Source organism: Dromiciops gliroides, chromosome 6, assembly GCF_019393635.1.
Source record: "Dromiciops gliroides isolate mDroGli1 chromosome 6, mDroGli1.pri, whole genome shotgun sequence".
NCBI classification, from domain to species: domain Eukaryota; kingdom Metazoa; phylum Chordata; class Mammalia; order Microbiotheria; family Microbiotheriidae; genus Dromiciops; species Dromiciops gliroides.
Genome location: NC_057866.1, coordinates 101,872,813 through 101,890,171, shown reverse-complemented (window position 1 = coordinate 101,890,171; position 17,359 = coordinate 101,872,813). Strand labels below are relative to the sequence as shown.

At 43.4% G+C, this 17,359-nt stretch overlaps 1 protein-coding gene across 1 annotated transcript in view; it reads left to right on the top strand.

Annotated features, from left to right (window-relative positions):
- The window catches only part of DNAAF9 (dynein axonemal assembly factor 9), a 167,585-nt gene that overhangs the window by 104,281 nt on the left and 45,945 nt on the right, over nt 1-17,359 (top strand). The window contains exons 23-27 of the mRNA XM_043969556.1: nt 4,265-4,353; nt 4,934-5,035; nt 5,330-5,447; nt 9,498-9,586; nt 11,281-11,439. Of these exons, the coding sequence (XP_043825491.1) occupies nt 4,265-4,353; nt 4,934-5,035; nt 5,330-5,447; nt 9,498-9,586; nt 11,281-11,439 (557 nt within the window). The remainder of the gene's footprint in view (nt 1-4,264; nt 4,354-4,933; nt 5,036-5,329; nt 5,448-9,497; nt 9,587-11,280; nt 11,440-17,359) is intronic.

Below are 17,359 nucleotides of genomic sequence, written 5' to 3'. Positions count from 1 at the left end.
AAGAGTAGGAGGATGCCATGCATATACAAGACCAGCAGGGAGAGGAGATCTGAACTCTTCTGCAAAAGTCTAGAGAAAGGAGAGATTTTAGCCCAAGGTAGATCAAACTGATGAGGTTGGAATAGGTTGAAACTGTCCCTAACAAAGCTGGCTCTATAATTGCTTTTTTTTTTCCTCCCTCAGTTTTAAAGAGCTAGTAGTATGAGAGATACACTTTGACTCTAGGGAAATCCAGCAGATAATCAGCTTCTTTTTTTCTTTAGCATCTGTCCTGTTTTTGCAGGATTGAGCCTCCTCTCCCCTCCCAGTTCTGAGAGACTGACTGTGGTATTTTAGAAGCTCGGCTTTCTGTAATCAATCAGAATAACAATTTATTGTTGTTGTTGTTGTTTTTTCAGGGCAATGAGGGTTAAGTGACTTGCCCAGGGTCACAAAGCTAGTGAGTGTCAAGTGTCTGAGGTTGGATTTGAACTCAGGTCCTCCTGAGTCCAGAGCTGGTGCTTTATCCACTGAGCTACCACCTGCCCCCAGAATAACAATTTTTAAATGAGATTTTTGTAAAGTGCTTTGCAAACCTAGATGTGTCATTTAAATGCTGGCCATTATTCTTGCTGCTTTTGTTATTACAGTTGTAGTAACTTCCTAATTGGTGCCATGCCTCAAGTCATTCCCCACTCTCTTTCATCTTCCAAGCTGCTGCCTAAGTGATTTTTTTAAGCTCAGGTCTGACCCTGTCACCCTCCTACTCAATAACCCCCCCTGGCTCCCTAATGCTCCTAGGATCAAATATGAACACCTCTAATCAGCATTTAAAGCTTTTCACAACCTGGCTCCATGTTACCTTTCTAGATACTTGTTACTCCCCCCACCACCACCACCACACACACACGCGCACACACAGTGTTCCAGCCACACTGCTGGTCCTCACACAGGACACTCCATCTCTGGGGTCTCTGCTTTTGCATTGGCTGTGCCCCGTACCATATGCCAGGAGTGCTCTCCCTTCTCACCTTCACCTCTTGGAATTCCTGGTCTCCTTCAAGACCCAGCTCAAGTATTTCCTAAGAAGCCTCCATGATCCCCTTAGCTAGGGGTTGCAGTAGATAGAGTTCTGCCACTGAAGTCAGAAAGACCCGAGTTCAAATCAGGCCTCAGACTCTTAATAGCTGTGAGATCCTGGGCAAGTCACTTCACCTGTCTGCTTCATTTTCCTCGTATACAAATAATAACATCTGCCTCCTAGAGCTGTGAAGATAAAATGAAATGATATTTATAAAACACTTTGCAAACCATAATGCACCATGCAAATTCTGGCTATTATTATCATTATCATTATTATTATTATTATTATTAACTTGATATGTATTTCATGCATATACTTATATATATGTATACATAACTTCTGCCCTATTAAAATGTAAACTCCTTTGGGCAAGTCACTGGGATCATTTCCCTTTTATCTTTGTATTCCCAGTGCCTCCTGTAGGGTCAAACACATAGTAGGTACTTGATAAGTGTTTGATTAATTAATTAATTGATGATGAAATGCTGTGTGAGCCCTTTCTCATTAAGGAGAAGAGACTGGAATCCACTGAGTCCAGTTAATCTTATCATTTATTTCCCAACCTTGTCTGCCCTCCTTTTGCCCTGAGTACCAGCACATTCCAGTTGTGGTTTATTCATGCAGTTTCCCACTGCAGAAGACTGGAAAAGACAGTTTTGGGATTAAATCTTGGTTCTGCCATTTGGGAAAGCCATGGTCTTCTCCAAGTTACTTTGCCATTTTCTCCAATTTTTCTTCCTCATCTGTAAAGTGCAGCTAACATTTGCCTGGCCCGCCTCATGGGTTCATTCAAAGGATTAAGTCAGATAATGTCTGTAAAGCATTTTGAAGTTGTAAAATGCTATGGATTATCATCTGTTATTATTATTCCTGCTTTTCATGGCACTACCTCTTCACTTTCCCTGTTTCTTCCCTGTTTTACATTTTGTTTTTAAGCTAGGCCTGAGATATTTGTGTGACTCCCTTACTCTTACACATTGAGCCTACTTTAATCACTATTCTCTCTCCTTCATCTCTTTTCTCCATTGATTTTTTTTTTTTAAGTGAGGCAATTGGGGTTAAGTGACTTTCCCAGGGTCACACAGCTAGTAAGTGTTAAGTGTCTGAGGCCGGATTTGAACTCAGGTACTCCTGACTCCAGGGCCGGTGCTCTATCCACTGTGCCACCTAGCTGCCCCCTCCATTGATTTTTTTATTTTTATTTTTTTTTAGTGAGGCAATGGGGGTTAAGTGACTCACCCAGGGTCACACAGCTAGCAAGTGTTAAGTGTCTGAGGCCAGATTCGAACTCAGGTACTCCTGAATCCAGGGCCAATGCTTTAACCACTTCGCCATCTAGCTGCCCCCCCCCCATTGATTTTTGAAATGTTAAAGCACTGCTTATTCTTTTTTTTTATTTAAAAAAATTAAAAAAAAATTTTTTAGCACTACTTATTCTTTTTTTTTTTAAATTTTTTTTTAATTTTGTGGGGCAATGGGGGTTAAGTGACTTGCCCAAGGTCACACAGCTAGTAAGTGTCAAGTGTCTGAGGCCGGATTTGAACTCAGATACTCCTGAATCCAGGGCCGGTGCTTTATCCACTACGCCATCTAGCTGCCCCCAGCACTACTTATTCTTAAGGCTGTCTTCCATTGGGCAAGCCCAGGACATGGCTTCCCCCTTGATCACAAAGCTTGTGGCCATGTCCTGGCCATTATTTTTGCTCCCATGTCTGCTGTGTCCCATGATTCTTGGTGCTTAGAGAATGTCACCTTGATAACTCTGATAGACCTATCCCTAGCTGTCTCCAGCTAAAAGTATTTAGAATGAGACAATTTCAGAGATAGAAGGAATGTTAGTGATCATCTAATCTATCCCTCATAGGCCCAGAGAGGGAAGTGACTTGCAGCAGAGCATACAGTGAATCAATAGCCGGGCTGTTACTGGAGCCCAGTTTTCCTGTTTCCCAGTACAGATACCATTTTGCTCTTAATTCCTTGCTTTCCCTACATCATTAAGTCCTGCCCACTGGGAAAGAGCCATCCTTCATGAAGAAACTGTTGATTTTATCTTTTCTTCTTTACTAAACATAGCTGGTTAGGATTCAGGGGTAGATGGGACTCTGGTGAGTGTTGATCATGCCAAGCAAGGCAAGAGGCCTACTTACAAGGAATATCTGCTCCTAAGAGCTGCTATGTCTTAGGCTCACCTTCACTTGTTGCAATCAGAGTTTAAGAAAGAGCTGTTGAATTAATTAAGCGAATATGTAAAAGGACATAGAAACACGTGAAGAATTTTGGAGTAATAATAGCTAATATTTATCTAGGGAGCGTTTTGAGGATTCTAAAGAGCTTCTCTCACAACAGCTCTCCCCATCATGGTAGTAAGGACATTGTTTATTTCCAGGGGAAAGGCTGCAGAAATTTAGAGAGAGGCTGCTTCCCTCTCAACTTATGATTCTGCAAAAGTCTATGTCCTTGGGGTAGCTGGATGGGGTAGCTGGATGGCATAGTGGATAAAGCACCAGCCCTGGATTCAGGAGAACTTGAGTTCAAATGCTGAATCAGACTCTTGATACTTACTAGCTGTGTGTCCCTGGGCAAGTCACTTAACCCTCATTGCCCTGCAAAAAAAAAAAAATCTATAGCCTCCTTAATCAAAGGCTGTGAAGGAAGGTTCCCAGGATGAGCCCCCACTGGTTTTTCCTTTCCTTTTTCTGTCTCACCTTTCTCCCCTTGCCTATTTATTTAGGCTGTGGACTCAGACAAGAGGCCCAGCAATGAGTCCAATAGTATGTCCAGAGTTCTCCCCATTCCCCAGCCTCCCTGCAGCTGCACCCAAACCACTCCAGAGAGAGAGGCATGAGTCTTCCTTGTTTATTACGGGCTCCAGGGAAAACATTGCCATGATGAAAAAACATGTGCTTGCTCGTGTTCTCACTCTCTCCTCTCTCGCTCTCTGCCCCTTCCCCCCCATCTCTCTCATTCTATCTGTGTTGTTGCCTCTGTCAATAGTAAACACCTCAGAAGCAGGGACCCAGAGAACGATGGTGCTTGTTTGGGAAAATGTGCGTCGAGGCCCCATTTAGAGGAAAGAGTGTTTGTTCTTGTCTTGGCTTGGAGCTGACAGTTTAGGTTTTCAACAACAGCCCAATCCCCGTGAGGCTTCTACATCCTATTGTTAGTTTTTAAATGCTCCTTGCATGGATTCGGTTTTTCTAGGTCTTCTCTCCCTGGCAACACCCAGCTAACTCAGCGCCGGCTTTAAAAGTGATCCAGGAAGATGGATTATCTGAAGAACAAAGAAGATTGTAAGTCACTGCTCTTCGTCTTTGGGCTTTCCTCCCTGGGTATAATTGCTAAATGATGTACACCTTGTCATTGAGGGTCTTTGATTCTGTCCATGTCATGTTTGTGGCTTGCTGGGGCTTTGAAAGGACCAATGCTAACATCTTGTTTATCAGCCTGAACTGTTTATATGCCACACACTCTATTATCCAGAATTCTTGAGAGATGAAATAACAAAGAATCAGAAAATCACGCTGCAGTTGCTGTCAACTCACCCAAGCTTTCTTTACACACATGGTTCCTGAGGAGGTGAACCAACTGAATGCTCAGTTGTTCCTGCTTTTCCCTCTCTTATGGGCTACCAGCGGTGACATGGCCATGTGCCACATGCCTAAAAAGTGGACGATATGAATGCTCTGTAGTATTCCGTATAATCAGTCCTAAAGAATCACAAATTCATTCAGCCTTTTATTGGCATTAGAAACACAAAGATTTTTGAACAAATGAAAATACTCCAGAAAGAGTTTTCAAGGGATTAATTATAAGCAAAATTAACTCTTAAACTTACATAGCATTCAACTGTACCAATATTTCTTATTTCAGATACTCTAATTTGCAAAAACTCTTTAATGCCCAGTCCCATCCTGTTGGGGAAAGAGGGAACCAGTTCAAACTCCTGAATGCCCGTCTCCCAGAGCTAGACAGGTAAGCCCCTGGGTTTCCTGTTTGTGGATGGTTTGTGGAACTTTCTGGATATTATTTTGGGAGGAACAGAAAGTGAATCGTCTGGTTGGCATGGAGGTCAAGCCCCTGGGGCATTCCCAGCTCCCCTCTTTGGCCAGGGCAGTCATGTCACACTGGGGACACTTTGATTCTTGAGAGGAAAGCGCCCCAAGGTTTATCTTACAGTCAGCCAGTCTAGAGCTTCCTGCCTGAATGGGCACATTCAGGTTGTTTTTGGAGATTGGAGGGTAATCGCATCGGTTTTTGTTTTTCCAGGTTTCTCCAGCATTTTGCCATCTGCAGTGTCAGCCAGGAGCCCGTAATGAGGTCCCATTTTCCTGTCCTCTTGCAACAAGGTGAAATCAGGCCTGCTCAGAAAGTGGAAAATGAAAAGGTAGTGGAGCTACCCCAACAGGCTGGGAGTCTGAAGGGAGGGGCCAGGGCCCTTTGGGGTTTAACAAAGAAAGCCCAGGAAAAGATTCGTTCCATAAGCTGACATCCCCTTTGAGCTTTGTAATGGGGAAAACAGGTAGGGGTTTGGGGTAGGGGTTCTTAGGAATTCGTCTTTAAAGAATTATATACCCTCTTGCACACAAATCCAATTAGAGGAAAATAATAGTTTATTTAGGGTGCTAGGGAAAGGAAACCAAGAGAGAAATCCTTGGACTTCTTCTCATGGGGAGAAGGCATGGCACAGAGGCATGGCTCTGACATACCTATTTCCTCTAGCTGGAGACAGGGAAATACTTTTATAGAGGACTGATGGGGGTGATCATGTGACTGTGGAAAGTTCCCTTATTGGGGGAGGACCATCCCCCACTGGTGGTGGCTGGGGGAAGTTGGGTGAGGGGAGGCTCAAGCTATCTCTGTCCTCATGCCACAAAGGCAGCAGCCACACCTAGTCTTAGCTCCCCAGGGTGGTCCCGGAGCTAGCTCAGTCCTGATCCTGGTGCTGCTCATCTCTTTAGGTGTGTCTGTCCTTTGGTTTAGTTTCTCAAGGAGAAGGTTCTTTTGGTGTGCCCCACAAAACTTCTGGGGTCCCCAGGGCCATAACAAGCCTGATGTAACTGTACATCAGAAACCTGTTGTGGGCTGTGTGTACAGAAGTCTCCATTAGCCCGTGTGGCTGATGCTAAGGGGGCTTAGGCAACACCAGGACTCCTTTCCATTATCCAATCCTTACATGAGGCCATGGCCCACCTTAGTCCCTTCTCTAGAGTGCCAGATGGTTTGTTGAGAGCTCCCAGTGCCTACCTTGGTTTACCACATAAGCCAGAGCCTGTTTTTCCTAGCACCTGCTCAGGGACAGCAGAGACCAAACAAGTAATACCCTCCTTCCAAGGGTCGTGTCCTCCTAGATTCCTTCCTTGTACTTTCCAATGGACTTCACTCCCTGGCAGCTGCCTAACACCTTAGTAGTGTCCATTTTTATTGGACCCTTTCCCATAAAAACTGGAAACTAACAGCTACTTGAGACTAGAGCTTTAGAAAAATGGGAAGTAGGACAGGTCATTTTTGTTAGGGTGAGTCTAGAGAGAGGTCTAATGATGACTTAAGGCTGTCCCAGGAAGGGGTCAGTGTTGTTGTAGTGGGACCCAGGGTAGAAGCTCTTCAAGGTCAGGGACCATTCTTGGTTTTTGTCTGTGTACCTCCAGCACCTGATACAGTACTTTGTATTTTTTAGGTTCCTAATCAGTATTTATTGAATTACATTGTGTCCTACCATACTAGTTAACCATCAGGTGACCTGAAGATTCCCTAGGGGGTGGGGAGGTAAGAAGGAAGGACTACCCAGTTTTCCCTGTGGCTGACATTGGTCTTGAGGGTTGAGCCTCCTGAAGCTTGGAGTTAGCACAGGGACATGGAGCTGAGCTGGGCTGGGCTTCTGTGCTTTGAAATCAACATTGTTCATAAAGACTTTTAGTTTATTAAACCCAGTGTCATTTATTTTAAATTATTAAGGAAAGAAAAATATGTTCACTTTCCCTTCCTCTTCCAATGAATACAGTCCAAATCAGTGGCCACTTATTAAGCCCCTTTGCTGGAGTCTGAGGACAAAGAGCCACACCAGTCCCTGCTGTCAGCGATTCTCCTGGGGAATAAAAACCAGGCACATGCAGAGTAATCTGAGACAAGAGCAAACACCAACAACCTGGGAACTCAGCAGAACCTTCACAAAGAAGTTGGTCCCTGAATGGAGCCTTGAAAGAGGCAGGGGATTCTCTGAGGCAGAGGAGAGCAGGGGGGGGCACTCCAGCCACACCCACAGACTGTAGACCCAGTGCTGTTGCCCATTACTCAGTTATATGTGCTCCTTTTTTCTCTACATTCTGTCTCTTTGAACTCACTGACTCTTTCTTTCTTTCTTTTTTTATTTTAGTGAGGCAATTGGGGTTAAGTGACTTGCCCAGGGTCACACAGCTAGTAAGTGTTAAGTGTCTGAGGCTGGATTTGAACTCAGGTACTCCTGAATCCAAGGGCCGGTGCTTTACCACTGCGCCATCTAGCTGCCCCTCACTGACTCTTTCAACAACTGCCCCATGCAGCCACATCTGTGTTTCTGTCCCTTGCCTATCTTCTGAACCCTAGATCCGTTCAGCTTTAATTACTACAGGACAGCTTTATCTTAGCCCTTCGAATCTGTCAGACCAAAGCCAAACTCACAGTTTTGTCTGTGGCACCACCATCACACTGTTTCTCTTGTCTGTGAGGCTGGTGTTATCATTGATGTCTTCTCTGACCTTTCCTGGGCCCATCATCAAGTACTTCATTCCCGTCCATCCCTGGAAGATTTAGCACAGTCATCATGGCCAGCCCCACTCTCTTCTCAGTTCTCCCAAGCACAGATCTCCTTACCCGTCAGCCTTTCTTTCTCTCTCTCTGCCCCCCCCCCTTTGCAGGGCGATGAGGGTTAAATGACTTGCCCAGGGTCACACAGCTAGTAAGTGTCGAGTGTTTGAGGCTGGATTTGAACTCAGGTCCTCCTGAATTCAGGGCCAGTGCTCTATCCACTGTGCAACCTAGCTGCCCCTCAGTCAGCCTTTCTAACTGGTCTTTCCACTTCCATCCTTCATCCCACCACCAAATAATCTAGTAATGCCTAGGCTCAGGAATTTTAGTGGCTCCCTAATTTTCTTCTACATAAATTTCAGGGTTTTTTTTTGTTTTGTTTTGTTTTGTTTCATTTTGGTTTTGGTCTGGCTTCCTCTCCAGTCTCCAGAGTATCTATGTTATTCTCATCTATGCTTTCTATGCTCCAGTGATGGAGGCCTAACCTCTGCTCCATGAACCCCCTGGGTTCTCTTGCTTCCATATCTTTTCTCCCAATGCTCTTTGTTCCTAAAAATCTTTCCTCCTTCTTCACCTGATGAATCACTACTTATCCTTTAAATCTCAACTCAAATGCTGCCTCCTCCTTCTTTTATGCTCCATATCTGTAATAACCTTCCACCTTGGTCCATATATACCTATTTTTGGGGCCAGCTTTGTAATGTACTTGCCATATAAAATTATTATAATTATCTTTGCAATTTGTCCCCCTAAGAAAGTATAAATTCCATAAGATTAATGACCACGTCTTGGGTAATAATAACACAAATTCACTTTATTAGTAACAATAATAGCAGTAGCTAGCAACTATATAGTACCTTAAAGTTTGTGGAGAACTTTATATATATTATAGCTTACTTGTCCTCACCACAAATCATACCCATTTGACAGAGGAGAAAACTGAAACTGTGATCTATCTCCTCTGAGGCACACAGCAAGTTAGTGCCTGAGGATGTGTGAGGGAAAAATCCATCCTCTTCTCAATAATTCTCAGGAACTCAGCAGCAAAGTGACAAAGGCTTTATTTTCTTCTCGTGAGAAGGAGGCACCCTAGTGTGCAGCTAGTGGGTGCCCAGAAAGGGGGTTCGCAGGCCCTATTTTATACCCTAGTCCCTAACGCAAATGGACCTTCCCCTTTTTCATCACTGGTCGGGGTTACAATCTACTTTACCCGCAAAAACTAGCTAATCGGAACGCAGTATTCCCACCCCTCTTCCTTGTATGGGCATGACTCAGGAGTGGACCTTATATTTCCTTATATGGACACAACTCTGGAGTAGACCTTATTGAGACCAGGGCTCCTTGAACCATGTGACCTTGCTAACCTGAGGGGGAGGAGGAGATCTGAGACCTTTGTCCTACAAACAGGTCAGGGGGAGTATGACTGACTGTTATATCCACATTGAGAGGAGACAACTACCCATTTCTTACAGGATGGATTTCAGCTCAGGTCTTTCTGACCTCAAGTCCTGAGCTCCACCCACCCTGCCACCAAGCTGTCTAATAAGGTTTGCTGAATGCTTTCCATACCCACAATTTAAACTTGGCCTCCACCCTGGCACTGTTTGTTCACACAGTTCTTGCTTATTTGTTGAATGTCTTGTCCTTGCCCTAGGTGATTATCAGCATTGTCACCGGCCTTCCAGGTTGTCATGCCAGTGACCTAAGTGCTTTCCTGGTCGCTCTGCACAAGGAGTATGGAAGGTTGGTATGGCTGACCTTGTCTTTGCTTTGGGTAAAAAGGATTGAGCAGATCTTGGTCTGATGAGAAGACCCCTTGGCCATGTGCTTGGCCATGTGCCCATGCAGGTATGACCATTTGGCCTTGTTGAAGAGGTAAATAAGAGGCAGTGACCGTTATGGAAACGGGAAATAGTGGGCCAAGGGTTCTTTGAAGTCTGATCCTCAGAAAATGGAGGAATTCACAGCGGTGCAAGGGTTGTGGAATAAAAGGATTCCTAGAGCCCAGTGTGCAGGGCACCTGTTGGAGGTCTTTCCCCCCATCTCATGCAGACTATCTGGTTATTTGGCAAGAAAGCTTTACTGAATGCTTCCTATCTCCTCATGGATGGGATGTTCTCAAGATGCAGAACTAGATACATTTTTAGACTTGGTCAGTGTGGGAATTAAGTATTTGATTTGGTTTGATTTTCAGGGTGGGGTGGAGTGGGAGAGAGAGAAGATAAATGCTAGTTAATTGGAAAAGAAAGGTGGTTTTTTTAAAGTCCTGCTGAATGAAATGCTTATCTGCACCTTGATGTTGGCTATGTCTAGGCTTTGTCTCAGAGGAAGGAAGAAAGGAAGGAAGCAGTAGAGAGCTGGAGGAGGAGTGGATTTGTCTGGAAACTCTACAAGGGGAGGTCCTTGGGAAGTGCCAGGGAACCCTGTTCTTGTTAAGTACGGACAGACTGACTAAACAGCAGCCTGTCCAACTAGCTTTGTGATTTCTTTCATTCCTCTCAGGTCAGTCAGTCAGTCAGTCAGTCAGTCAGTCAATAAACATACATAATCAATGTAAGAGCTTCTCTGTTCCAGGCATTGTGCTAAGCACTGAGGAAACAAAGAAAGGTAAAAGACAATCCCTGCCTTCCCAAAGCTCACAGTTGATCACCATTTTTTTCAGTCTACCTGCTTTTTACCCTAGTGCAGGTTGATGAGAACAGAACTAGGTTTTAAATCATCTCAACTTTTACTGGTGTTTTGTAAAATCAGATAAGGGAAATTTTTAGGAGAAAATTCTCTGGATTCTGTCAATCAGTATTTCTCACTGTCCATAAGTTCATCTTCATATTTGTACTTCTTTGCCTGAGTTGCTAGTCAGTGCTTTTGAAAATGTCCTTGTGGCTTGGGATTTGTTGAGAAGAGGAGGTATCCATATACACCGAACAAAAGCTTTTGGTCAGAAAGATGAGAGCACAGGAAGGGGAGGGCTTGGGGTCTGAGCTTAATTAAGGTTATAGACTAACTAAAAAAAGATTTTAGACCATCTTTCCTTGTTTTGTTCCTTCCCAGAGCTAGCAGAACATTGCCTTGCACAGTGTCTTCTGATTTTTCACCTCTGGGACTGCTTTGCTCCATACCAGTCACAGAGAATGGTTGCTTTTGAGGAAGAGGTGCCAAAGGCATCACTCTTTTTAAAATTTTTTGGGCAGGGCAATGAGGGTTAAGTGACTTGCCCAGGGTCACACAGTTAGTAAGTGTCAAGTGTCTGAGGCTGGATTTGAACTCAGGTCCTCCTGAATCCAGGGCCGATGTTCTATCCACTGCGCCACCTAGCCGCCCTGAATAGTTGCTTTTGTTCAAGCAGTTCTCATAATCAGAACAATTGATAGAAGTCATCTGAACAGCAATTAGGGGGGAAATCACCCTGTGTCTGAATTTGTTTATGTTGTTTCTAGGTGGATGGTGTATAAGCAAACCATGGACACCTCTGAATGTTTCAGTGCAGCGCATTTCCAAAGATACCTGACTAGTGCCCTGGAGGCCCAGCAGAACCGCAGTGCCCGACAATCAGCATATACCCGGAAAAAGACCAGATTGTTGGTGGTATTACAAGGGTAAGCGCCTGAGTAGATGTGGCTAGACAGCAACTCCTGTGAAAAAGGTGTGGGACTGTGTCAGTAGTGTAACTGATGGTCAGCCCCGAAAGGCACACCAGCGGTAGACTGAATAAAGAGAGAATGTGGAAGGAGCAAGGTTTTGATAGTCTTGCTCTTCTCTGCCCTGCTTGGACTGCAGCTAGGTCATCGTGTTCCCCATTTGGGCTATCTTACATTTGGAAGGACCTAGCATGTCCCAAGGAAGGTTGCAGGATGATAGAGGCTGGAGTTCAAACCATATGAGCACTGGTTAAAGGAACTGGGGCTTATTCATTCTAATGCTAGAACTCTCACTCAAAAAATTATAAAAAGAGGGAAGGCAGTGATTTGTGCATAAATATTCATGGATGCTCCATTTGTAATTGCAAAAACTTAGAAACCAACTTTATATACAAAAATTAGAGAGTGGCCGCCTAAATTATATATTAATATAATGAAACATTGTGGTACTGTTTTTAAAAAAACTGACAAATATAAAGAAGAAAGCAAAGAAACCCAGAAAGACTTATACAGGGTGATGCAGAGTGAAATCAGCAAAAAGGCAACCATATATCCAGTGTACACACACTGTGTTCTTTTTTTTAAGAGAGTGAAAGAAGGAATGAAAATGGCATCAAAAGTCATAGAACTTAAATCAGTCCTAAAAGAAGATCCAGAATAAAAGTATTTTTTTTATTGGTTTCTTTTTAATAGTTTAACTCATATAGCTTTGTCCTTATGAAGGTTAGGGATTTGGGATAAACTTTTGACCCCTGTTTTATGTCTACATGATGGTTGAATCATTGAGGTGGTGTAGTGAGGTCAACCACTAGACTTGGAGTCAGGAAGATCTGAATTCCATTTGCTCCAGAATTTACTAGGTCTTTGATCTAAGCAAGTCATTTAAACACTCTCATCCTCAGTTTCTTCATCTGTAAAATGAGGATAATAATGGCCCCTTCTTGATAAGATTGTTTTAAGTATAAAATAAGATATCTGTTAAGTGCTTTGCAAACCTTAAAGTGCTATATAAATGCCAACTTTTATTATTTGTAATTTTAAAAACTTTTTTAAAGTTGCAGAAAGAAAAACATGTTTTAAAAAATTAAATTAAATTTTAAAAAATTGTTTTAAAGTTGCAGAAAGACTAAAGTTTTCCTAACAATTACAGACAATTAATTCCCACAGTGGAACTGAATAGTTGCTGTAGGTAGGAAACTCCCCCTGCTTGAAGGTCCACAAGAAAAAGCTGGATAAGCACTGGTCAGTCATGTGTAGTGGGGCTTCTCTTTCAGAGAAGTCCCTCACTGAAGTCAGGGGCAGTTATTGTGTTCACAATGTCACACCTCAGATTGGCTCATTGTTTCCACTAGAGAAGAGGCTAAGAAGAAAGGCTGCCTTTGGTGCCCCAGCTCTGAAAGTGAGGCTTCAAGAAGGGGAAGGGATCATGTTTAAGAGATACAGGAAGGAAATGAGACCCACTGTCCCTGGCAGTCATATCTCTTCCCCAAGCTACAATTCTGTGGAGCTGCCTTGACTTTTTCTCTAAATGCATGCCACTGCTGGGGCAAATAAATAGTCTGAGCCATGAAGTGACTTGCTTCATCCTGTCTATTTGTTTTTAGCAGTCATGGAATGAATTGGCATTCCAGCCAATGAGTAAAGAGTGGTCCTGGGCTGTGGAGCTAGGAGTAAGATGAAGAATTTGACAATGTGCATCTGATGGAGTTTCTACCTTCCTAGCAGAAGGGGAACTACTTGTTTTTTGATTCAGACTCCTAATGTTCCTGCCTCCCCAGTCTCCCCACTGAAGTCTCCACACAACTGACAAAATAATAGCCTTCTTAAGGCCCAGCTGTGCCTGCATCACTCCCCTTACCTATAACATAACCTTGGCCTAGCATCCACTTTCCTGTTCTCATTTCATACTACTTTTCTTCGGGAACTCTAGGTTCAGCCAAGCTGATGAACCTCTAGCCATCATACCTCCCAGAATCCCCCTGTTGTTAGTGCTCTCCTACTAAATTTTCTTAGTACTATATGGTGTGACCTTGTACTACCCCCAACCCTGAGAATATAAGTTCATTGAAGGCAAGGACTCTTTCTCACTTTGTGACTATGGTGCCTTATCCATAGTAGGAGTGTAATCAGTGTTTACTGAATTGAATTGAATTGTTGATTTTCCAGTTCACAGCAAGGGTAGCAGTTTCACAAGTGGAAGGCAGAGGTTTTGGCAAGAGTGGCATCTTCCATGTGACTGGAGTGAAGACTGGTCTTCCTTTCATACTAAAGACCTTGCTCCTGTCTTAGCAAATCAGGACCTTCAGATTGAGTTACCATAGCACCTGAATTGACCCAGAGTGTCTCTGTGGGACTCCACAGCTTGTCCTAAAGATTCTGTCTCTAGGGCAGTGTTATTACTGGCCAGCACTGTGCCCTTAAGGCTCAAATATTGAACCCTGGACAGTTTCCTTTGCTGCTTGTCTTTGGCCATCCCCTCTGGTATGAGCTGAGGTTTAGAGTTTCACTCCCTACAGATGGCTTTTGTCTTTGGACAGTTTAAGTAATCCTTTAGGGGAAGTCTGTTGCCCTTCTGAGCACAAAGCAGGGTTTTCTTTTGTTTCCAGGTTCCATTTGACTTCACCGATATTGGCGGTTGGCATTGAAGGCCCTAAGGCTTTCACATCAACTAAAATTGTTGACTGACTGGTGGTTGCCTTTGAAATTGAATTAACAAAACCTTTGACCTGCTTAAATCATAGGGTTAAAGTGAATATACAAAGACAGAGAAAGTAATAGTCTTTAGGAGGCAGTTAGATCCTTAGAAAGTAGCCTTACTTTGGAGGAAAAAAGGCTATTCCCCCACTGTTTGATGAAGGTGATTTATGGCAGGAAGCAGATAAAAAAGAACCACAGATTTTACTACCATAATAAGAGAGTCTAAATTCAACTAAAATGTATTATATACCTGTTCTATGCCTGGGATTGTTTGGCCTTTGGAATAAAATCATAATCCCTGCCCTCTGGGATCGGGCAGTCTATTAAGTGGGATAGAACACTCACACAGTCAGTATGATAGCAGACATCCAGGCCGAGGAAAGATCTGGAAGTGCTCCAGGAAAGTTTGAGAGAGAAAGTGCTTCCAGCTGGTTAAGTATCAGAAAAGATTTTGTGGAAGAGCATGAAGCCTGAGCTGTGATTGGAGGAAAAAATGATTCCATCAGGGGAGGTGATAGAGGAGGGCATTCCAAACAAAGTGTGGTTTAGATGCATAGGGTAGATAAGCTGAGTGTTTGATCACCTGGGTGGAACTTCTGCAAGCACTGACCCCCTGCAATTGTGAGCTCTTTCTATATCTCCGGTGCTCAGCACCCTGCTTGGTACAGAGTTGTTGTTTAGCCTTCATTTTTGAAGAGGATCCTGACATCAGGTTGATATCATGACTTGTACTGAATTGGATTGAAATGAGGGAGGGCTGAACAAGGTCACCAACCTCACTGTCTCCTCCAGAGTTATCTGGGTCCAGTGGCAAGATACAAATCAGGATGACTAGAGATGGGCCCAGATGTTTAAGGCAATTGGGGTTGTGACTTGCCCAGGATCACACAGCTAGTAAGTGTCTGAGGTGAGATTTGAATTCAGGTCCTTCCAACTTCAGGGCCAGTGTTCTATTCACTGTGCCACCTAGCTCCCCCTTGGCACAGAGCAAGCACTTCATCAATGTTTACTAATTGGCTGAAAGATTTAAAGGGAGGTCCTCTTCTGGCAGTTTTATCTAAAGAAGCTTCTCTGGGTCATGGCTGGAGGGAGAGGCTGGGATGGGAGTAGGGGCTTCTTTATTTGTATCCCCAATGTTTTGTGGCTGCCTGGCACATGTAAGCACTTAATGTTTTATTACTCCATTGTGTTAGACAAGAAGAGCTAGCTGAAGGGCCCTGGATTCCTAGGGGTCCTTGGATAAAAGGCCCTCTCTGGGAAGAGCTTGGCTCCACTAGGCTTGGCTAGGCTGGGCTTGGGCTGCTAGTCTGAAAGATTAAAGCTTGTTTTGCACTTTATTATTTTTTTCCTTTTGAATGAGTAAAGGTTAATGCTATGTTGAAAATGTTTTGAAAATTTAGGGCAGTCTGATGGGGGTCCCGCCCATTCCTCTCTGAGGGAAAAGCTATTGTGTTGAAATAACTGAAAAGCCCTTGGAGGCTGGCTTGAAAGACTTTCATTTGAGCAGCTTATTGTCTAATTCTGCTCTAGGAAATGAGAATCAGTGTCTCACATACCAAACTTTATCTTTTTTCTCCAAAGGTTGTTTTTTTTTGTTTTGTTTTTTTAAATAATAAGAGGGAACAAAGCCAACCTCCTAGGCCTAAGATTTAAAAGTAATGATTCTTCTAAGGGGTGAGAATTTAAAGGAAAGGTGTGGGAAGTGCAGGATCAGAACCTTCTTACTATCCAGGGAAATGATCTGGAGAAGAGGATGAATGGAATAGGAGTCTCATTTTCCAAGAGTAGAATCCATCGAAGTTCCAACCACTGGGTCCCTTTACAGCCCATAGCCTATGGCTGACCTGCATTTTATATTGTATGCCAGGGTGTATGTGGATTTCTCTCCACTAACTCTATTATCATTTTACAGAGGTGAGGAAACTGGAACACTACTCTTTAAACTCCTCAGCATTTTCTGAAGAGTAGACAGTAAAGGTTTCACATTTGTTTTCTTCTCTTGGGGAGAGCTGAAGTTGATAAGTGACAGGCTAACTCCTGTGTACACAGCTGTAAGGAAGAAGCCCAAATTAGCAGTGAATTGCCTCACCTGGGTGTTGGGGAAATCACACTCATCCAGAGACAGGTGGAATATTGGATTGAGACATAAATACAGGAAGATTATGGAATCCTGGACAAGTCACTTAACTTTTCCATGGCTTAAGTTTCTTGGTCTGTAAAAGGAGGTTAGACTGAATAGCCTTTTAAGGTCCCTTCTGAATCTATTCCCTCAAAGTACTTGTTATGATGTATAACTTGAGTTTGGGCCTTAGAGAAATTTTAGGGATGAGGTATTCTTGTTTTAAATAAGGATAACAGTTAGTTGCAAGTGTCCTGCCCCCGATGTGTTATGGGTTCCCCTAACTCTTCCTACTCTAGAGCCAACTGAGAGATGCCCATGATTTCTGCTCTTGGAGTAGGACAGTTAATCCTCCAACCGAAAGACAAGGAAAACCTTGAGTAAGTCTTATAAACTGGACGAAATGCAAGAGAATAAGGTAGTACATACTTCAGACTCAAAAGAAACCCCGTGGGATACTAGATGGGGACGCTGGTTGGAGGGAGAGTGTTCTGTAGGCTGCACATATAGATCAAACAGCCATATAATCTGATCTCTGACTCTCCTCATTCTGTGGTGCTTAAAGGGTTTACAAAGCACTTTCCTCACAATGGCTTTGCCTAAGAATGATATGATAGTCAGAAAGTAACTTTTCCACTTGTTTGTCATTGGTTAGAGTAGTATTAGAATATGGGGCAGCTAGGTGGTGCAGTGGATAGAGCACCAGCCCTGGAGTCAGGAGTACCTGAGTTCAAATCCGGCCTCAGACACTTAACACTTACTAGCTGTGTGACCCTGGGCAAGTTACTTAACCCCAATTGCCTCACTAAAAAAAAAAAGAATAGTATTAGAATAAGTGTCTACTTTGTATGTCTTGCATATTGGAGTCAATGTTGAGAAACTGGAATGGATCTAGAGAATGGCCACAGATAGGTTCTAGAAAAAAATGCTAAAGGGATTGGGGCTCTCAAGCTTAGATAATGGCAGTGTAACGTGGGAGAACTTAAAATTTTAATTCTAGCTCTTCATTTCTGTATTACTTTAAGAATTATAGACTGGGGGGCAACTAGATGGCGCAGTGGT